General features: G+C 49.2%; 1 protein-coding gene across 2 annotated transcripts in view; it reads right to left on the bottom strand.

The window, feature by feature from the left end:
- PKD1 (polycystin 1, transient receptor potential channel interacting) overlaps positions 1–22,848 on the bottom strand; it is a 92,575-nt gene that overhangs the window by 2,895 nt on the left and 66,832 nt on the right. Inside the window, exons 23-43 of one of the 2 annotated variants that reach the window (XM_044304842.1) lie at positions 22,618–22,774; positions 22,255–22,507; positions 21,810–22,005; positions 20,823–20,993; positions 19,670–19,813; positions 19,376–19,586; positions 12,279–12,405; positions 12,082–12,195; positions 11,947–11,996; positions 10,128–10,333; positions 9,608–9,683; positions 9,090–9,208; positions 8,590–8,798; positions 8,294–8,488; positions 7,844–7,983; positions 7,634–7,755; positions 6,205–6,343; positions 5,983–6,108; positions 5,717–5,891; positions 5,120–5,407; positions 4,472–4,606 (exon numbers count right to left, since the gene is read on the bottom strand). In XM_044304842.1, the coding sequence (XP_044160777.1) occupies positions 4,472–4,606; positions 5,120–5,407; positions 5,717–5,891; positions 5,983–6,108; positions 6,205–6,343; positions 7,634–7,755; positions 7,844–7,983; positions 8,294–8,488; positions 8,590–8,798; positions 9,090–9,208; positions 9,608–9,683; positions 10,128–10,333; positions 11,947–11,996; positions 12,082–12,195; positions 12,279–12,405; positions 19,376–19,586; positions 19,670–19,813; positions 20,823–20,993; positions 21,810–22,005; positions 22,255–22,507; positions 22,618–22,774 (3,353 nt within the window). The remainder of the gene's footprint in view (positions 1–4,471; positions 4,607–5,119; positions 5,408–5,716; positions 5,892–5,982; positions 6,109–6,204; positions 6,344–7,633; positions 7,756–7,843; positions 7,984–8,293; positions 8,489–8,589; positions 8,799–9,089; positions 9,209–9,607; positions 9,684–10,127; positions 10,334–11,946; positions 11,997–12,081; positions 12,196–12,278; positions 12,406–19,375; positions 19,587–19,669; positions 19,814–20,822; positions 20,994–21,809; positions 22,006–22,254; positions 22,508–22,617; positions 22,775–22,848) is intronic. The other variant, XM_044304843.1, reaches the window with a different exon arrangement.

Below are 22,848 nucleotides of genomic sequence, written 5' to 3'. Positions count from 1 at the left end.
GACCTTTGAAACTTAGATGACCCCTCTAAAACAGACCATAGGGTATTGCCGTTTAGGTAGGTTTTGAAGAAGTACTCAGAGGTCGGTATGTCCGTTGTTGTGAACCAGGTGCTAATGAGCCGTATCTGACCGGCTAAGTAATATTTAAAATAGTCCGGTAGGGCCATTCCTCGCTCTATTTTTGGGCGTTTCAGTGTACCCAGTCTGAGTTTAGCTCAGGATCTGCCCCAAATAAAAACTCTAGTCATGGCATCCAGTTCTTTGAACATCGATTGGGGTATAGGCGTTTCCGCATGCTGTACGACATATAGAACCTTTGGAAGTATGATCATTTTAACTAAGTTAATCCGTCCTGCCACTGAGATAGGTAAGGATAGCCAGCTTTTAAATTTGTTCCTTATGTGTTCAATTAGTGGGCAGATATTGAGTGTTAGCGCCTGGGAGTGCCGTTTAGTAATTATGACTCCTAGATATTCAAATGTGTCCACTACTTTCAGCTGAGCTACATGAGAAGGGCCATTTTAATCCGTCCCGCCCAGTGGCCTGCACACCGATGTCCCCCAGTTAATTCTCAAGCCTGAATAATCCCCAAATTCGTCTATCAAAGTCACCGCACTACTAAGTGACGAGTCGGGTGAGGACAAATACAAGATCATATCGTCAGCATACAGTCCTATACGAATCTCCCATAGTCACTCCAGTTATGGTGTTACTATTTCTCACCCTAATAGCCAAGGTTTCAATTGCCAAAGCAAACAAAAAAAGTGGTGACGGGACAGCCCGGTCTCGTTCCTCTGTGAAGGGGAAAACTCTCCGATAATTCTCCATTGACCAGCAGCCTGCTTACCGGGCTGCTGTACAGGATGCTGACCCATTTGAGGAATTGAGGGCCAAACCCAAAGCCTCGGAGGCAGCCAAACAAACACACCCATTCTAGAGTCAAATGCCTTGACTGCGTCTAGTGATGCCAGGGAGTAACCACCTGGACCCTTCTTATGTGCTGGACTTCCCTGGCATAAAACCTGTTTGGTCTGAATGGACCAGTGACAGAATTACCCGGTTAAAGCGAGTTGCTAATATTTTGGTTAGTATTTTGTAATCCACATTTAGCAATGCTATGGGCCTGTAGGATCCACAGTCAAGTAGGTCCTTGTCAGGATTGAGTAAAAGTATTATGGTGGCTTCCCTATACGACCCCGGTAATTGTCTCGTTTCCAGCGCTGAGTGAAAACACCTCTGCGTATCTGGCATATACCTCCTTGGGGAGGCCATCTGGTCCTGGGGATTTCCCATTGTTAAGGTCTGCTATTGCTTGGAGTATTTCCTGTGGTGCACTGTGACTCTACCTCCATTTCTGAGTGTTTAGTGTCTCTTTTAATAGAGGATATACAGGTGAAACTCGAAAATTTTTAATATTGTGCAAAACTCCATTTATTTCAGTAATGTAAATTAAAAGGTATTGCATTAATGCAGCTTAAAACTTGAATTTTGTGAAAAGGTTCAATATTCTAGGCTCAAAGTGTCACACTCTAGTCAGCTAATTAATCCATACCCCCCGAGCAAAGGGGACCTGAGATTGTGACTTTGGGGTTTCTTAAGCTGTAAGCCATAATCATCCAATTATAACAAATAAGGGCTTGAAATATCTCGCTTTGCCTGTAAGGAGTCTCATATATTAGCTTCACCTTTTAAGTTGCATTACTGAAATAAATGAACTTTGCACGACATTCAAATTTTTCGGGTTTCACCTGTACTAGAATGTAGTGTCCCTCGTCGAAACGCCTTTAATGTATCCCACAAAATAGCTGTATTGGGTTTATTTTCATGTATTTTAAGAAACTCTTGTAGTTGGTATGTGACCCCGTCTGTTGATCCTATGAGGTTCACCCAGAACGGATGTATATTCATTCTGTACATTATTGAGGGAACACTACGTATAAGTGTGCCTAGTATTGGCGAGTGGTCGGATAGTCCTCTGGGTAGATATGTAATGGACTGTAAGTTTAACAATGCTAGTTCGTTGCCTAGTATATAGTCTATCCTAGTTAAGGAGTTGTGACTGCTACTTAGACCTGGGAAATGTAGTTCTCCAGAGATCGTGCCACCGAAATCTTTTGCCTCCCATTTTAGTTGTTTGTGTATTAGCAGAGATACCCCCCTTGAGGAAGAAGAATGGCAGGAGAGCGCGGACCATTGTACCCAAGACTTCTTTAGGGCCATAGATGTAGTAAGTGTAAGATGTGTCTCTTGTAGACAAAGTATTTGTGGGTTGGAGTTTCTAATAAAGGCGAGCGCCATTGACCTTGTTTGTGAAGTGCCTAAACCCCTAACATTCCATGAAAGAATTTTCAACTCGAATCCTGGGCATGTATGTAGTATCAGGAGCTGAACCTACTGCAGTGGCTGTGATAGACTATAGCAAATTCGTTTGGTTAACCTTAAAACAAATAAACATTAGAAAACTGGATATATAAACTGTACTCCTTAACCATATAATACTCGTGTCTGGTGTACCTTCTTTCATACCAGACTCTGGGCCAGTGAAACCGGGATGCCTCCATCATTGGTGGTGCTTTGACAGAAGCATGCAGGCTGCAGCCAATACTGTGATGCCTCTATTTGAGTACATGGGTATGGTAAAGGTGGCCCTTAGTAAGTAGCTAAAATATGTAACAGTATAAACAGGAAGTTATAATAGACCATATCTAAATCATTTCAACTTAGCCCAGCCAGTCCAATGGTGCCATCTGATGACCAGTCTTTAGAGAGTTTCAAGGGTTCCCTCTTCTTGGTGATCTTCACCGTAAGGCTAGCCACTCAGCAATTTCTCCGGGAGAGGTGAAGAAAACCGCTTTATCTCTCTGTCACTCTTAATTTCGCAGGATATCCCATGGAATATGGTATGTTGGCCTCTCTCAGCCCCCGTTTTACGTCCATGAAGGTGGAGCGTTGTTTTTGCAGCTCCATGGAAAAATCTGGAAAGATGGAGACTCTGGTGTTGTCGTATTTGATTTCTTGCCGTCTTCTGGCTAGAGCCAATATCTTGTCTCAATCTTGCCAGCATGGGTCGAGGTGGGGCTCCAGGTGGTGGAGGTCTAGCTGGTACTCTATGAGCCCTTTCAACTGCAAAGGCCAAAGAGAAGTTTGTATCCGGGAAAAGTTCTTTTATCCACCTTTCTATAAACTCATCCGGTGCTCGGCCCTCCGCTCTTTCAGGCAAGTAAATGATTCTTATGTTATTTCTCTGGAGCCTATTTTCTAGGTCATCCGCTTTCTGTTTCCAGAGTTCTGCTTTAGTATTAAGCTCGGATATGGATCTGGGAGCAGTGGCCGTCACATCTTCTATGTGTGATATACGTTCTTCAGTATGTTGGACTCTGTCACGCAAGTTATGCATGTCTTGGAGGCCCAGATCAATCTTAACTTCATCCAATTTCCCTGTAAGAGACGTCTTGCAGGCCGTGACGGTCTCTAGGACTTGTGCTGTTACTTGTTTGAGGGTAGGTTCATCATGAGCTTCCTCTGGAGCTGTTGCAGGGACTGCAGTATCTGATCCTATTTTAAGAGTATCGTCCCAACAGATCGCATAGAGGAATTTTTATGGCACCGACCACTTTGCGGTGGAGCTGGATTCTCCGGGTTCCCTCCTGATGCCATTGGGGAAGCTGGCAATATGGCCGACTGGCGGGAAAAACGGCAGGGACTCGCAGCGCCTGCTGCACCCAGTCTGCCTCTCTGCCCGCTCCGAGTTCTCTCACCTCTTCTCCGGCACAGCTGCACTGCGCACCTCCACTTCTCAGCTCTCCTCCCGGCGCTCGTGGGCTCTGTGTTGGCGCTGCTCCCTCCGGTTCTCTGCAGGGTGAGTCGGGTGTGCGCTGGCTTCCTGTTAGTTGTAGGGCCCCTCCAGGAGGTTTATGTGGCTGGTGATGGCTGTTAAGATACAGGATTTTTCCTATAGTGCTGCACCTGCCACGGAGCTTAGCTCAAACACGTCCAGCCATCTTGGCTGCTGGCCGCGGCCCCTGTATTGTACTTTTAATTATTGAAATTCTACATTTCTGTTGGAAGAATCTCTCTAAAGTGGCCTCTTTTCTGCCATAGCAGCGCTCCTCTGTCTTCAGGCTGACTGCTGCTGCCCTCACCTCTCTCTCTCTATATATATACCACATACCGTGCATTGGGGACCGCTTTTTATATATGATTTCGCTGCTGAAGGAACCATCTCATTTAAGGGCTCATGCACACGGCCGTTCCGTGCATTGGGGACCGCTATATATATTGGTCCCCAATGCACGGTACTGCCGGGCAACGGCTGTGTGCACAAGCCCTAAAATGACATGGTTCCTCCAGCAGCGAAATCAGGGCCATAGTAGTCAGTAACAAGGGAGACACAAAGGCGTGCATAGGAGCTGTACACACAAATCGGTTGAAGATTTGTAAAGTTCCTTCATGTTTTATGGAATGAACTTACCAAAAAGCCAAGCTGAGCGTACACCAGCAGCAAACCTAGTGTGGCCCCAGCTGCAGCACATAGCTCTTTCACTGACAAACTCAGTGTCTTCCCAAATACGGACCACTCTCTGATGAATCGCAGCTGCTGCGCGACCTAAACAAAAAAAAAACACTATTATACAACAAAATACAAAAAGTTGGCTTGTAGAGATCTTGTTGATATCTGGAAACCATCAACAAGCAGGCTAACTGCTACTAATAAGCCTTATTATACATCTATGTTTACCAATGGGTGCGGAGCTGTTCAAAGTGTAGTGGCCGTGCTGGGTTACTGCTTTAGTATTCAATGGGAGAGGAGCTGCAGTAACCCAGCACGGCCACTACACTTTGACCTGCGCTGTGCGCCCTGCTCCATTCAAAGTGCTAGTTCCAGCACTGGAGGCGGCAGGAAACAGCTGATCGAGGAGGTGTCGGATCTTGGCCGCCACTAAATCGGATATTGTTGCCTTAGCCTGAGGACAGGTCATCAATATCAGAAGCCTGGAAAACCCCTTTAAGTCTTCCATCCTGCTTGTTAGTGGTTTCCAAAATCAGCAGTCAGGCAATAAAGATGCTGATGGGAATTTGCCATAGAGTATTATACTAAAGCCTTCCACATCTGACTTACCTTCAGTGTAAAGAGGAAGAGCAGGGAGGCAGAGAGACTGTTGAAGGTGTTCCCCAAGAAGGCCACATGGTGCAGGTTGACAAACGAGGCTTTGTCCTTCCGGTATCTTTCCCACTGCTGGTCGGCCAGGCTGCCTCGACTCAGGTATACGACCACCGTGCTCACCGTCAAGACCGTCAGTAACCACTGGATGTAATTCCAGAAGTGGGTAAAATAGAGGCGCCCCTCCTTCCTAATCAATAGGCACTCAGCAAGAACAAAGTACACCACAAACATCATGAGGAAGACCTGAGAAGAGAGGACACAAGAGATCAGCTCACAGCATCGGGTTACATCATAACCAAAGCCATATACAAAATTCTTCTAGTTGCCGCCCAAAACTTGTCAACAACGTGCTGACAGACACACCTCCCAGAGTCCACTTCAGATAAATGACAGGTTCCTGGCTGCTCCCGTAATACAACTTGCCCGGTGTTATCGATACTGGCGCAACAGACTATGCTGCTAAGAGTGGTCAGCTGCAAGTTCACAAAGTTATGAATGCAGCTTTGGATGTGACTTCTGTATAAGACATGATGCAACTCATCTGTCACTTACCATCATAGTAAGGAGTAGGTGAGTACCACTGCTCAGGCGCAGTAAAGGGAAAGCTCTTATTTCAGCCGATGGCAACGATCTACCAGCCAGTGGGAATTCCAGCAGCAGCGTCACTGAGGAGTAAAGGTGGACCCCAGGGCTATAGAGAGAGAACTCCACAAATAGCGCCCTCGTGCTGCAAAGAAGGGGGGGGGGGGCGTTACAATATGGGACAGCAATGGGTAGTGCAAAGTATGACCTGAAGAGACAAGACAAACAAGACTTACAGGTTGTCAATCCAGTGGTCTTGCTGGAGGTCCTCTAAGACAGCTCGGTTCTCCTCCAAGCTGCCACCCAGCTGCTGAACGTAACCGGAACTGTCGTAGAAAGAGAGGAAACCCCAATACCATGCCCTGGAGATGAGAAGAATGGACGTATGGTATAAGTATAATCTGATATCAGGGGCCAATCACTGCATGGTTGTCAGAGAAGAAGGTGGTGGGACCTACCCGGTATCATCTGGTGGAGAATATGACCAATCCCAGGAGGAGACGTCAGAAGTATTGGTCCAACCAATGTCATAGTTGATGTCATCAAGCTCTTCTGAACAGGTCCCATGGCCGGGCAATGAGTGGATGTCACACACTGCTGAAAGGGACAGAAGTTGTAGCGTAAGGACAATTCATACAAACAACTACATGGGTCTGATCACACCCGTCAGATCCCTCCTGCATTGGCTCCCAGCATTGTTTAAGCTCTGACCCCAAAACATCCAAAAAACCACCCAATTTGGGGTAAAGGTGCCCAAACCCTGCCCTTTGTGATCTGCCCTGCCCCTTTCTGTCTGTTTCACGGGACTGTTGGAAACTATGCTCCCAGTGATCACGTCATAAGTCATGGTGCCGCTACCTATATTCTATACAGTGGAGCAATTGTCCAAGGCAACCAACCAAGGGCCCTGGAAATATGAGAGCTGGAATGTAATTTGTAATCTGTGAGCTCCGGAGCTGAAAAGAAACATAGTGGGAAGTAAGAGAAAATACATCACAGCAGAACAGTGCTGGCAGATTTCACAGAAGGGATACGCCCCCTGCTTCTGAGTGAAATGCATCTAGCTGTGCAGCTGAAACAGGGAATAATTAGGCTGAAAGAGACATCAGGGAACCCCAAAATGACCTATTGTACAAAGAAGCACAGCCATTATGCAAACTTCTTTTGAAAACAGTTTAAAGGGGTATTCAAACAGGACATTTATGGCATATACACCAGGGACCACTGCCGTCTCAAGAATGGGACCCACTGTGCACCAGCCTGAGAAAGTTGCTCATTCACCCAGGGCGTAGCTATAGGGGAAGTAGGAGAAGTGGCTGCTTTGGGGCCCAAACTCAGAAAGGGCCCACCCAGAAGGAGGACCAAAATATTTTTATTGTCGGGGCCCCCTCAACAGTACTATACAATGACACTGTACGAAATGGACGGAAGAGCTACCGGGCCTGGTCTGAGATACTGATCTTGGATAGCCACAGAAGTGGGGGTTGCACTAGAGGACGGGGTTGCAAAGAAGTTGCTGTGGGGGTGCATTCAAAAATTTGCTGTGGGGCCCAATTATTTCTAGTTACGCCACCGGCATGCGCGGTTCTTTCCATTCACTGCTATGGGATTTCCAAAAACAGCCGAGTAAGTGACGCCCCATTCTTGAGATAGGAGCGGGTCCCAGTGGTGGATATGCAATAAATGTCCAGATGGGATAACCCCTTTTCCATTCAGTGGAAGTTCTGGATTAAAATAGATAATCTGAGCCTGGTAGCTACGGAAGTGCAGACTAGCAACCGAATTAAAAGGAAAATCTGCAGTTGTTAGGGCTATGTATCCTTAGCAACCAGACTGTCAGACAAGATTCATTATAACATTATAAAGCATCCTATAATGGAACCGCACCGTTCTTTAACCGAATCTGGCGTAAGCGAGCAGACCCCAACAAGCTGCTGTAGCTCCCCCGCTGACTGTTCTTCAGGAATGGCAGCAGCACATCAGAAGCCCAGGCCCAGAACTCATCCGACCTGTGGAGAACATAACAGGTTAATGGGTTTTGGGGGTTCAGGATATTCATGGTCTATCCTCAGGAATGGGCGAGTAATGGTGTCCGACCTCTTAATCTGCATGAATTTGTGGCTTCCCATCTCTTGTCGCACTGAGCGCTGCAGCAGGTACGCCCGGTGGTTCACGGAGGCATCACCATAGTTGGTCAGGAGGACGACCAGTAAGAAGAGCGTGTAAACCATCAGGTTCTGTATAATATAATACATGTAAAAAACTCAGATTATAGGAATTTTCCAGGTCAAACCCTGAAAACCTAATACTTCTCACAGCTGAGGGCTTGCTACACTTTTATCCAGTCAGGACTTCAGGATAATACATTGCACCAGGACAGGAAAGAGATCAGTGCTGCATACAATTGCTATTGCAGCAAACTCTCAGCTGTAAGAAGTATTAGGTCTGTACTGGTTTTCAGCCTCTGGATGTTAAACAATGTTTCCATTCACTGACAGCTAGCAGAGATCTCAGAATATGGGCCAGTTATCAATACTGAACCTTTACCTTGAGCATCCTATGCAGAAGTTTGACCTTCTGTGCTTCCTCTCTGGCCTGGAACAAGGCAAATCCTTGTGGTGGTCGCACCTTGGTGATTCTCTCAGAGACCTGCTCCACCAGGGGGCATTCTACTAACGTATCCTCTTCTTCTGGGTACAGTCGCTTCACCACCAGTGCAAAGTATACGGCCTCCAGGAGAACCTGGGTTGGAGGCAACCGAAAGTGGAAATATAGAGCAGAGTAGTTTCCTGCAACGGTTGTCCAGACGGAGGAGGCTCAGAAGGACATCTAAGAGTACTTACCTTTAAGGGCTCCAAAACAAAGAACGAGCAGAGGAAGCTGAATATTCCAGAGATGAGCCACATAAGACCAACGCTGGAGGTGAAGCCCACCCCAATCCACACCGAAACAGCAAAACAGGAAAGGAGGAGGAAGCAGCTGAGCGCATGAGCCACACGTGTGCACCAAGATGGCAGCATCTGTTTGTGTCTCTGGAAAGCATCTGTGATGACTGCTCAGAGAGAGGGAAAAGCAGAAAGTGTTAAAATCCAAGTCGTATCACTTCTCAATATATCTTATAGCTCCAAATCCTCTACATAGAGTTACATGATGACGTTCTATCTGCCTGCAGCCACCACTAGAGGGAGCTCAGGAGCTTACTGCATACTATGCTACCATTGAGCCCAATGAATAAAGTGTATACAGTAAGCACCTACCTACACTGCTGTATATATACCATTAACGTATTATAAAATATCTCATTATAATACGTTCTAATCATGCTTAATGAAGTCATAATTACCTGTCCGGTTGGACCTGACCGATTTGGTCACATCCCTGGCAGATCCAGATAAAGTCTGCCCTTTTTCATTCAATTTATCCAACATGATGGTTTCTGTCTTATCTCCAAACGGGTTCGATCTGTCAAAGCAATGAGAATACATCACAAACAGAGCCAATTCTCCTGCAGCAGCCATTCCATTAGCTCTCTGCCCAGACACTGATGGTGCAGCTCTATCTACCTCGAACAGAGCAGGAAATCCCAGCAGATCTAAAGCACCAATCAGCAGCAGGGTTACATGCAGCTATCTGTACTCAGCGAAAACTGACTACAGTAAGCAGTCAACAGCATTTTATCCAACCAGAAGAGCATGACCATGATGGTTGGAAGCATTTAGAGGGGACAACCACTTTCTATTTGCATAGCCGAATGGTGACATAAGTTGCCAATGGAGGAAGACAACCCAGCCAAAAATTCACATCCTGGCCCAATCAGCTATCTTGCTAGCGTACAATCTGGATCTTCCTACTTCTACTTACAAGTCCGATAGCAGATCAGTGTCGGTCCGAGAGATCCTTCTAAGTTCTGGTGGAAGGGACATGCTGCTGGCTCCATCTTGGTAAAACACCAGAGAAGACAAACGACTTCATTAGCATCTAAGAATGTGAATGGCAATCACAAGACACTTGTAAGCCCACCCTATTCCCGTAAGGCTCCGAAATGCTACTCCACAAATGTACATAAACCTTTTAGTAGTACAGTCCCATAAAAATAGGACTGTCGGCAGGTAGTCATCAGCCATATCTCAGCTTACTCATATTACCTACACGGCACGCCTATGGTGGCAAAAATGGTGGAAAAAGCTGGTTGGTATTCACCTCTTCTCAGGATGAACGCTGGTTTTGTGCTACTTCAATGGAATGGGAAATCTACACAAGTGTGATCTTGACATCTCATAGGAACATCTCAGAAGATCACTAGATCTTCTCTAATGTCTAAATCTATGGAACATCTCGTTAGGAAGTACCGTAAGTCTCTGGCAATGCCCATACCCCTTACCTGATGCTAAGAACTGCCGTGGTAGAGACTGTGGTAGCCCTAACACCACGCTATCATCCTCGCTGGGATGGCAGCTGGCATCTAAGCCAACGTTACAGCTGGTTCGGTGTCTCTCCAGCTTTTGAATGGTGTTGCCCATGATGGAAGGATCACTGAGGAGGTCGGGCCAGCTGAGCACGCCGTCATTGGTATTCCACTGGATGAAGCTGCGGAGGAAGAAGCCGAGGAGGTCACAAACAAGACTATGGACGATATATACCAAGGTATAAGACTAGAGTGAGACTAGATCACCATAGAGTGACCATCGGATCATCTGGAAAATCTAAAACCAGGTCGGAATAAAGCAGAGTTACTGGAGTTGTTTTGTTTTTTTCTTAAAATTTGCTAATTAGGACGGTTACCGTTCTTGTAGCACCAGTGATTGAAGGGGAGCAAAGCAGCGCCCCACATGGCCCTCCCTGAAGGAGAAGCGCCCCCAGGAACAGGGTTTAACCCTTTATGGGTCCCCAGGAACAGGGTTTAACCCTGTTGGTGCACTTATTCAAAGCACCGGGCAAATCTAGTGAAAAGTTCTGATCACTAGAAGACATATTCTGAAGCAGTGAGTACTGAGATCATCACTCACAGTCCCCAAAGGGGTTCAGAATCTAAATTAGGAAAAAAGAGGTTGCCTGACTATTTCTAACTCTCTGATCGGTAGGGGTCCAACAACTGGGACCCCTGCTGATCAGCAGTTTGAGAAGGCCTAGTGCTCCTGTGAACGCCGCTGCCTTCTCGCAGCTTACCCTAGGCCGGTGACATCGCCACCACTGGTCTCGCAGCCTAGTGGCAGCTCCATACCATTCGAATGAATGAGGCTGAGCTGCAATGCCAAGGGCAGCCACTATACAATGTAAGGCGCTGTGCTTGGTGAGCTGCAAAAAGGTGGCAGCGACCACAGGAACGCAGCAATCAGATGCTAATGACTTCTCCCCCTTTAAGCTATCAGTATGTTTTTGGAGTGTGGGAGGAAACTGGAGCACCCGGGGACACAAACCCGGGAGAGCATATTTCCATTCTGCCCTTGTTCGGATTTGAAACCAGGACACCAGCACTGAAAGGCAACCGTGCAAACCACTGAGCTACTCACCTGGGGACTATCCCAGCCCTCCTCTGCTGCCGCCAGTCTTGTACATGCTCATGTGACCGCTGCAGCCAGTCACTGGCCTCAGAGTTGATGTATGGCATATGACCAAAGAGGCCAATGATAGGCTGCAGTGGTCACATTATTGATCGCTGTGTAAACATTACAGGATAAGCAGAGACCACGGGAGTGTCACTGCCAGAGTGCGGGGCCTTTACCAGGATAAGCAGAGACCACGGGAGTGTCTCTGCCAGAGTGCGGGGCCTTTACCAGGATAAGCAGAGACCACGGGAGTGTAACTGCCAGAGTGCGGGGCCTTTACCAGGATAAGCAGAGACCACGGGAGTGTCTCTGCCAGAGTGCGGGGCCTTTACCAGGATAAGCAGAGACCACGGGAGTGTCACTGCCAGAGTGCGGGGCCTTTACCAGGATAAGCAGAGACCACGGGAGTGTCTCTGCCAGAGTGCGGGGCTTTTACCAGGCGAGTATATTTTTATTTTACCATGTTCCCTGCTTTAATCTTTTTTTTCCAAATCCTGTCCACTCCCTTTAATTAAATGGCTACCTGTTCTCCCATCGCCTCATGAATGTGAAGAACTAACAACCTGAATGTGATAGAGAAAAAGTCCTCTATTCCCGGCATCATCGGATGGTGGATAACTGGGATTTCACTGAATACAGATCTCCACTACTCACCTCTTTGTGTCTGCCATGGGAATTTCTGTTTTGGTTTGGTCAGAGAAAGCCTATGGGAAGAAACGATGAGAGTTGTTGATATGGCGAGGAACCAAAGATAATGTAGTCGAGTGTGGAGAGCCATGACATCCTCACCTCTCCATGGTTCCCCGTGTGCCCCATGAAGGAGCTCTCCATCACTGTGTCCAAGTAGTTGTCAATTTCTATAGAGTGCTGGTCAAAGTAGGTGAGGGCCGGCCGGACGCAGGTCTGCGGGTGATAAAAGACAGCTGCAGCCTGACACTTGTAAGACACAGACCACAGCGATGTCCACCAGCCGCCATCAGGCTCACCTTGCTGCGGGCTCGTCTGAACAGGTAGAGAATAATCAGGTAGATGGGATACACCAAGACACTAGTCACCAGTCCCACAGCCACCGAGTCCACGCTGAGAGGAACAGACTCCGACACCGCTCTGTCCCTGGAATCACATTTAGACTCATTTAGCTTTCTATAACTTATATTACACAATATTACTTATTTATCCTGTACTGATCCTGACAAATGCCATTAATTATACTCCAGAGCTGCACTCACTATTCTGCTTATGAAGTCACTGTGTACATATATTACATTACTTATCCTGTACTGATCCTGTATTATACTCCAGAGCTGCACTCACTATTCTGCTTATGAAGTCACCGTGTACATACATCACATTACTTATCCTGTACTGATCCTGAGTTTTACATCAAGACACGGAGGCTCATATTGCTATCTCCTTCTTTACTGATCCACCAATAGCAGCAAAGAGAAAAAATTAACATACAGGGAACCATAGCAACCAAGGTCCCTCCCCACTGGCCCCTATAATAGGCCGCTCCTCCTATAGCTCTTCCTCTTTCTTTGCTGCTGCCAAGCTAAGTACACCTCTTTTCTGTTCTGTCTTGTTCATTGATTTGTTTGGTGTTTTCTTCTGCGCTGCGCACCCCAGGGTGACTAACCCTGCCTGCTAGCAGCGTTTCCCTTGTGCTTTTCCCCCTGCCTCTTTGGGGCGGGCGATTTTTTCTTCCCCTGCGCTTATTCCCGCGCTGTGGGAGTCCTTGCTGGAGCCTATTTGCGGTTCTTCCCCCTGGTTTCCCAACCATTATGCCGGCCGCGCTTAGCGTTTAATGGTCCTGTGTGGCCTGCGTCCCCTCCCCGCCCTGTTAGGTACGGCGTGTTGCCTTACCGGAGCCTCCGGCGCTTCCCGGTTTGTTGGGGCGGGTCCTCCATCGCTGCTTTCGGCGGCGCCGTTCCCGGCGCCTCTGCGCTTCGGGAGGCCGCGAGATCTCGCGAGATCTCGGCGGCCATCTTTGACTCCCTCAGCACCGGCCGGCCGCGAGGTCTCGCGAGATCTCGGCGGCCATTTTGGTTTCGGAGGCCGCGATTCGCGCGCTTTTGGGGCGGACCTACTGTGTGCTGCTACTTCCGGCCATTCACCTTCCTCTCCCGGCACGGTCGGCGGCTCCTGCTTCTGCCTGCTCTGTAGCGCCGCTGTTTTTTCCAGGTGACATCGCTTTTACCCTGAAGGCTTTTGTTTTCCCTGGTAGCGCTACCTCCTGACCATAGGCTTTGGTTATGTCTGCCCCTACCCCCCCTCCTACTGCCAGTAGGCCCCGCCTCCCCTGAGTTATGTAACTCTGCTGGGGCTGATGCACATGCGCTAGCTCTGCAGCGCTCGGTGTCAGACGCGATCATGGCAGCCATGGGCTCCATGTCGTCAGTTCGGTCAGAAACTATTGCGCAGGCTCTGTCCGCACATCCCGCCAGTGCTCCCTTGCTAGACCCCATTGCCGCCCCGCAGCCTACCTCCATTGATCCCCCTGTTTTACAGGGGACTTTGACTGGTGCGCATCTTGCCACCCCAGAGACCGTGCTTAGCTCACGGGAAAGGGCCTCTTCCCGCCAGGCAGAACGGGCGCGGACATGGAAACGCGCGAGAGCGCAATCACCGAACCTGTCTGACTCGGATGGAGTTTCAGACGAGGAGTACGGCATGGAGGAGGATCTCACCCCCCCAGTTCAGGGCCCCTCCACCTCCGCTGCGGCGGCCTCCTCTGCCAAGGAAGCGGCGACTACTTCCGCCCCTGCCCGTTCTGAGGCCGTGTTGGATGACGGGCGAACCGATGTTCGATCCCGAGTCGTTACATCACCCTCGTTCGGCGGAATGGCTTCCCTCCCCTCACGTGGGGGCCTATTCGGAGCACTGGGTGCGTCACTCGCTTAGCCGCGAGTCGCGCAATAAGCTTAGGGCCGAGTGTCCCCGGCCGGTGGTTCCCAATAAAGTCTGTGACACCCCGTTGGTGGACCCCAAGATGTCGCAGTTCTTGTCCAAAACGGGTTGGAACGCGAAAAAGGGCCTGGATTCAGCGCTCCGCAGCTGCCAGGACAAAATTCTAGATGGGTTTGGTCCCTTGACTAGGATCTTAGAGTTGGCCGAAGCGGCTAGAATGGAGGGTACCCCGATTGACCCGGTGGAATTGAGGGGCTGGTCCCAGCGGGCCATATGCCTGACCGGAAACGCCAATACTGCCATGGCGATTGAGAGACGCAAGGCGATCTTGTTCAAGATTGACCCCAGATTGGCCAATTTGGCTCTCACTGAGGCTGGAAAGGATGCCCAGGGCCTCCTTGTCGGCGAGTCCTTCATCAAGGACATGAGCCGGTTCGTGGGCACCTTTACTGCGCTGGACAGGGCCCAGTCCTCTATGCGCAGGGTCTTCCAGGGACGGGTCTCTCATCGGGCCGGCAGTGGTAGGGGCCGTCTGTCCGGCCGTGCTAATTTCCAGGCCCGCGGAGCTTCCAGAGGTTCCGGTGGACATCGTCCTCAGTTCCAAGAACAACGCAACGCGTCTCCGTTCTTCACCACGAGAGGACAGCAATGGCGTTCTCGCTCCTTCCGGGGCAACCCGAGTCACCGCAGACCCTTGGGTAAGTGCGCCCCTGATGGGGGATTCTATGGTACCTTGTGTAGGGGGGCCGACTCCAGCTTTTTTCCCACGCTTGGAGCCTCATTACCGCGGATCCATGGGTGCTTGCCACGGTCAGGGGTTTCACATAGAGCTCACGGGCTCCCCCTATCTGATTCCTTCCCCTCCGCTTGTTCCCCTATCGCGCGCGGATCGTGCGTTGGTGGATGCGGAATTACAGTCCCTCGGGCAAAAGTTGGCAATAGAGCCTGCGTCCCCGGCATCGGTGGGTGTGATCAGCAACATCTTTCTTGTACAGAAGAAAGACGGGCAGATGAGACCGGTCATCAACCTTCGCTCGTTGATTGCGGTAGTACGTTACCGTCATTTCAAGATGGAAGGGATCCATCTCCTTCGGGACTTGTTAATCCCTGGGGACTGGATGGTGAAACTGGACCTGAAGGATGCTTACCTGACGGTCCCGGTATCCGCCCTTTCCAGAGACCTGCTTCAGTTCCGGTGGCAGGGAGAGGTCTGGAGGTTCACCTGTCTGCCGTTCGGGCTGTCTTCAGCTCCCTGGTGTTTCACCAAGTTGCTGCGTCCGGTCGTGTCGTGGTTGAGGACTCGGGGTGTGCGTCTCATCATCTATCTGGACGACATCCTGCTAATGCACGGTTCCAGAGCGGGATTGCTGGAACATCTACGCTGGACGGCGGATCTGCTTTCGGGTCTCGGGGTCCTCCTCAACCGAGAGAAATCCTGCCTTACTCCGGCCCAGAGGATGGAGTTTCTGGGATTCACGGTGGATTCCCTCTCGGAGTCTCTCAGCCTGCCGACGGCGAAGTTGCGGGCGATCCGCAAGGAGTTGAGACATGCTCTCCTTGCTCCCCATCTCTCGTTACGTCACCTGGCCTCTTCCATTCAGGCGGTGTTCCCAGCCCCGTTGCATTACCGGGCGCTCCAGCGACTGAAGATCGCCCATCTTCGGACCGGTGCCTCCTTTGCGGACGCGGTGGTTCTGGACTCGGAAGCCCGGGAGGAACTGAGTTGGTGGATTGCCAACCTGGAAGCGTGGTACGGGAGAGCAATCTGTGGGTCCCTGCCGGGGTTGACGATCGATTCGGACGCGAGCCTCCAGGGCTGGGGGGCCTATTGCAACGGTGTCTCCACTTTGGCGCGTTTGGCCAAAGATTTTTGGTCGTTCTGCCTGTCCAGGGATATCATGGCGCAGGCGGAGTATTTGCCAGGGTTGAGCAACATTCAGGCGGATTGGAACTCTCGCTACCTGTCAGACGGCAGAGATTGGCAGTTGGATCCGCTGGTGTTCGCGGTGATTTCGGATGTGTGGGGTCCGATGTCCGTCGATCTCTTCGCCTCTCGGCTCAACAGGCAGCTAACCCGGTTCTTCAGCTGGCGTCCGGACCCAGAAGCGGTGGCGGTGGATGCTTTCCTCCAGGACTGGTCGGTGTCTCGCCTGTGCGCGTTTCCTCCGTTCTCAATGATCCCGAGGACTCTCCTGCAGGTTCTCCGCCATCGGGCGGATCTGGTTCTGGTGGTCCCGTTCTGGGGATCCCATGTTTGGTTCCCTTCATTGTTGAAGATTCTGGTGGAGGTTCCTGTGCTTCTTCCGAACCGGTTGGATCTCCTACGCAACCCTCAGGGTCTACTTCATCCCCTCCTCCTCGACGGATCCCTACGGCTGCTGGCGTGCCGGATCTCAGGACACCTGGATCTTTCGAGGGAATTTCGGCTGCGGCTCGACGACTATTGGACAGCGCGTGGGCTCCCGGCACCCGAAAGTCTTACCGGGCAGCCTGGAGAACTTGGGCTCATTGGTGCGTGGGACGGGACCCGGATCCCGTTTCGGCACCTGTAGCTGACCTGCTGTGTTTCCTCACCTCTCTCTTTGAGGCGGGGAAGGCTTATCGGACCATTAACCTTTTCAAGTCCGCTGTTTCTTCTACCCACGAGGGCTACTCGGGTGTCGCGGCTGGTCGACATCCTTCTGTGTCTCGCCTCCTTCGGGGGGCTCGGTTGTCTCGTCCCCCTCGGCCTCGTTTTTCCACTACTTGGGATGTCTCCCTGGTTTTGGGCTTTTTGGCCTCTTGGCCCGAGAATTCGGCTTTGTCCATTCGGCAATTGTCTGCTAAATTGTTGGCACTGTTTTGTCTCATTTCATGTATGAGAGTGTCGGATGTGAGGGCCCTTGACTACGACGCGCGTTCGTTTTCCCCGGATGGGGTTACCTTTAACATCTCGCTTCGCACTAGGACTAGCATCCGGTTCGTGTCCTACCCTAGTTTTCCTACGTCTCCGATCTTATGCCCCATGACGTGCCTTCGGGAGTACGAGTCCAGGACTTGGCACACAGGTCTCCGACCAGGCCACAACTGTTCGTTTCTATTCGGCATCCGTTTGGCCCGGTGGCTAGCCCTACGTTAGCGCGTTGGCTTAAGTGGGTTATGTCGTTGGCGGGTGTTGACACTTCTGTCTTCACTGCCCATTCCGCACGGGGGGCCTCTGCCACCTCCCTGGCGGTTTCGGGGGCCAGGTTGGAGGGCGTGATGCGCCTGGCCGACTGGTCTAATGTTACCACGTTCAGGGAGTTCTATTTCCGTCCTCCAGCTAATTTGTTTGCTTCTATTATTGACAGGCTTTGAACTTGCAATATGAGCCTCCGTGTCTTGATGTAAAACTAAATGATTTTCCTATTTCATGACGTAAAGTCATAGTTTTATTAAAGACACGGAGGCGAGTATTGCCCGCCCTGGATTCCCTCCCTTGGGTCTTTTGGTGGGTTGTTTTCTTTCAGGGCTCGCTTATGTATGTCTTTACGGTATTTATTGTCCTGTTATTTATTAATGACATTGTATTTATTGCTCTGTTGATTATTTCATTGCCATTGTAGTGTTTGTTTAATGCACTTTATTGCCGTTGGTCATTCAACCCCTATCGGGTCTGTTTGAGCGGTTGGTGTCCGATGCTCTTGTCCTGACATGCCGGTTTCACCTGGGCCCATGGTCTGTTCTCTCTTTCAGGTTGAAGCTTCTTCAAAGATGGTATACCGTGTTCCGGTTTAAAGTTCTTCGGTGGTTGACCAGGTTGGCGACTGCTGATTCCTGCTTCGTACAGAGTGGAGTTCTTCGTTCCGGTTGATGTTCAGAGTTCGTTGGATTGTTCGGGATGTTGGCACCAGGATCCCAAAGAAAGAGGAAGAGCTATAGGAGGAGCGGCCTATTATAGGGGCCAGTGGGGAGGGACCTTGGTTGCTATGGTTCCCTGTATGTTAATTTTTTCTCTTTGCTGCTATTGGTGGATCAGTAAAGAAGGAGATAGCAATACTCGCCTCCGTGTCTTTAATAAAACTATGACTTTACGTCATGAAATAGGAAAATCATTTAGTTACATCCTGTATTATACTCCAGAGCTGCACTCACTATTCTGCTGGTGCCGTTACTGTGTACATACATTATTTATCCTGTACTGATCCTGAGTTACATCCTGAATGATGCTCCAGAGCTTCACTCACTATTCTGCTGGTGGAGAAGAAATTAATGTAGAGCAGCACCCACGGGCCTTCTCGACCTTACCGCATGCTCCAGCCAAACCACGACCGCAGATCCTCAGCAGTCCACAGATCAGCGTTCAATAAAACGGTAACGGCAGCATCTGCAGATATTTCTTTATTGGACGTGCTTCAACGAATGTGTACACATTCGTTGAAGGACATCCAATAAAGAAAAATCTGGAGATACTGCCGTTACCGTTTTATTGAATGCTATTCTGCTGGTGCAGTCATACATTACATTACTTATCCTGAGTTAGATCCTGTATTATACTCCAGAGCTGCACTCACTATTCTGCTGGTGCAGTCACTGTGTACATACATTACATTACTTATCCTGTACTGATCCTGAGTTATATCCTGTATTATACTCCAGAGCTGCACTCACTATTCTGCTGGTGCAGTCACTGTGTACATACATTACATGACTTATCCTGTACTGATCCCGAGTTACATCCTGCATTATACTCCAGAGCTGCACTCACTATTCTGCTGGTGCAGTCACTGTGTACATACATTACTTATCCTGTACTGATCCCAAGTTACATCCTGCATTATACTCCAGAGCTGCACTCACTATTCTGCTGGTGCAGTCACTGTGTACATACATTACATTACTTATCCTGTACTGATCCTAAGCTACATCCTGTATTATACTCCAGAGCTGCACTCACTATTCTTCTGGTGCAGTCACTGTGTACATACATTACATTACTTATCCTGTACTGATCCTAAGCTACATCCTGTATTATACTCCAGAGCTGCACTAACTATTCTGCTGGTGCAGTCACTGTGTACATACATTACATTACTTAGCCTGTACTGATCCTAAGCTACATCCTGTATTATACTCCAGAGCTGCACTCACTATTCTGCTGGTGGAGCTGCCGTGTACATACAGTCCACTACTTAACTGACTTACAGTAGGTACTTACCCATGATTCTTATCTCCTACCACGCCGTACCACACAGCATTAGCGCACAGGAAGAGGAATATGAGTAGAGCGCAGCAGGTGGCTCTCTGGACGCGGGTGAAGCGGCTGCGGGGTGGTCGTTCCCACATAGACAGCCAGACATGTTTCTCGGAGACTCCGCGCTGGAGTTCAGCCATGAAGATGCGGGAGAATCGCTTCAGTTCTGTTTCACCTGAATAACGAAGGAAGCACCAGCTTGTACGGAGGAGCGCGGCTGACATCCTGCAGAAACTCCGAATGACGGGAAATACTCACTGGCTGCAAAGATTTCCTTTTCCACCCGACGGCCGCTCTCCTCCTGCCCCACAGACAGCCAGTCATTCACCAGGAAGAAGTAATTCTTACTGCGCTGCAGATCCTTGATGATGACGTGCTGCACGTACCAAGAAGGGCTGAGTCCTGCCAAAAGACATCCATGACACTCATTTCAGGGGGCTTGAGTTCTGGAACAGATCTCCATTGTCCCCTTCACCGTCCGCCATCCCACCCCCAGGCATAGCACATGTGATTACCTATATCCCCCCTCCAGCAGCCTGCCGACTCTCTGTCGGTATTCACAAACCTCCTCAGTCACTAAAAATCTATCTCGTGTAAAACTGGTTATAAAAGAGAGGGGGGGGGGATGCAGCTGCAGTGTTCATGTGCAATGAACATATCTGCAACAAAGTATCTCTAAATGTGATTGCCCTTTTAATGTAAGTTCCTGTGGCAACCAGCAGGTGGCAGTGATCATCTAGAAACCAATTAACAAGGGGCTCATTTCCATAGGACGATTATGGATTAGATGGTTACGAGCGTCTCCAACGACACTTTCCTTGTGTAAAGCGAGGAACATAATTGCTTGCTGGTAAATATTTGAACGGCCTCTGTACACAGAAATCTCCCTCTCCGCTCATTAGCTGTGTACAGAGGAGGATATTACTACTGCACCATCTACGTGTGTGCAGTTTATATGCTATATTAGGTTTATGGAGGAACCGACTTGCAACCGCCTCTAAGCCAGAGTGGAACGCAGCAGGAAACAGTGATTCCCGCTCTGGAGGACTGAATGCAACCATGTATTACATGGTTGTCCATTCAGTTCAATGGGAACCATGTAATGCTAGTTCCTCCAGTACTCCTCAATATCCACCTTAAAGTCTTCTTCTGCAGGAGTCACGACGTGGAGATGTCTTCTTGGTGTAACAGAATATCCCCCGCCATATCTTATATATACTGTTCATGTACACCACCCACCCTAAATGTGACCATAGACAGTTGCCTTCTACTCCTAACCCTTTTTATCTGGGCATAACTACTTAGCAGCATTATCATGGTCTCCATAAGACTCTGGGTACAATTTTGGGGGGGGTTGGAGAGATCCTAAATGTTTTGGTTTTAGCCTGATGTCCACTTATCATCTCTTTACCTTTATTATCATGCCACAGACGGATTTTCCAAACATTTCCCAAACTCTTCTCTGTTGCTATCTGGAAGATGTCCACGCTGTTCCTGCGGAAGGTATTCTCCCCGTCTAGATGCCTGTGGCCACTTTTACTGTCCACTCCATACAGACTGATGCCAACATGAGCGCTGGTACCTGAGCAGGAGGACGGCAGGCAGTGAGGTTACAAGGCCATGACATACTCATGTAGACGTACACATGTAGGCATACTCATGCAGGCACGTACATGTAGACACTCATAGACGCACTCATAGTTGTTATAGAACACATGTAGATGCAATAGACATTCTCATATAGATGCACACATGAAGACCCATTTATGTAGACACTCACATTTACACCGGCACATGTAGACATACTCATGAAGACCCGCACATGTAGACATACTCATGAAGACCCGCACATGTAGACATACTCATGAAGACCCGCACATGTAGACATACTCATGAAGACCCGCACATGTAGACATACTCATGAAGACCCGCACATGTAGACATACTCATGAAGACCCGCACATGTAGACATACTCATGAAGACCCGCACATGTAGACATACTCATGAAGACCCGCACATGTAGACATACTCATGAAGACCCGCACATGTAGACATACTCACGAAGACCTGCACATGTAGACATACTCACGAAGACCTGCACATGTAGACATACTCACGAAGACCCGTACATGTAGACATACTCATGAAGACCTGCACATGTAGACATACTCATGAAGACCTGCACATGTAGACATACTCACGAAAACCCGTACATGTAGACATACTCATGAAGACCCGCACATGTAGACATACTCGTGAAGACCCGCACATGTAGACATACTCGTGAAGACCCGCACATGTAGACATACTCATGAAGACCCACACATGTAGAAATACTCATGTAGAGACATTCATGTAGACCTGCACATGTAGACCTACTCCAGTAGACGCACTCACCAGACCCTCGGCCCCATCCTGTCTTCACCAGAACCTCATATTTAGAAGATCCAGCTTTCCCACAAAACGGAATAACTCCAGCCTTACTGACGTCCAGCAAGTCCAATTTATGGACAATAATGGTGGCCACAGAGTAGGTAGCAAAGCAGACGGCACACGTGAGCAGCACAATGTAGTTAATACCAGGAGGAGGCGGCTGAAACAAAGAAAAAGGAATAAAGCCCTTCTAGTCCCATCGTTGTCAGCCTTCTTATGGTGTGGGGCAGTATGAGCCATGTGGATTGGTGCTGGGCTTCGGGCCCTTCTTAACCTCCGCGGACTGCCTCCAGTCTGAGGTAATTTCTTACTCCAATCTGGCATAGTTTGGAGTAAGGAAGTATATAGAAAATCCTGTGCACCTACACATTCACAGGACCAGAGCTGTGTAGGACAACGTCCTACTTACCGGGTAGATAAAGTTGACAGAGTGAGGTGGGACGAAGAGGCTGGCCCCAAATGCCGTGAGATGTTGGGTTAGACACACAGCCTGGTCTGGTCTGGTGTCCTCCAGCGGTACAAGGCCCTCTGTCTTCCATTTCATCTTGTTACCATCAAAGTACTGACACAGGGAGGTATACAGGCCCACCGTCACGTCTACAGGCGACCACATGTAATGGTTCGTGATGTTTAGGTAGTAGCGTCTGGTCAGGTTTCCATCTCTAAAACAGAAAATATCTATTTGTCTTAAAACGTTTCCTATAATGTTCAAACATCTACGACTACGCCACAAAATAATTGGAGCCCATTAACCCTGCGATTATTCTCTTACGTGGGGGCTATGAAGAACGTGTACAGCTTGTGGTCATCTCCTGACAGAGAGTCCTCGCTGATCTGCTTCATGTCGCTGAAGTTATACTGGTTCGGATGACTGGTCTCATGTAGATAGACAGAGATGTACGGCTCAGGTTCACTGTCTTTGTATCTCTCTAAAAAAATGACAGTAAAAAACACAATAAACACATTATCATGAAATCGGTGGCTAGATCTGTAGGCCACACCT

The sequence above is a fragment of the Bufo gargarizans genome, chromosome 8 (assembly GCF_014858855.1).
Source record: "Bufo gargarizans isolate SCDJY-AF-19 chromosome 8, ASM1485885v1, whole genome shotgun sequence".
In the NCBI taxonomy this organism is placed as follows: domain Eukaryota; kingdom Metazoa; phylum Chordata; class Amphibia; order Anura; family Bufonidae; genus Bufo; species Bufo gargarizans.
This window is presented reverse-complemented; position numbering and strand designations above follow the sequence as displayed.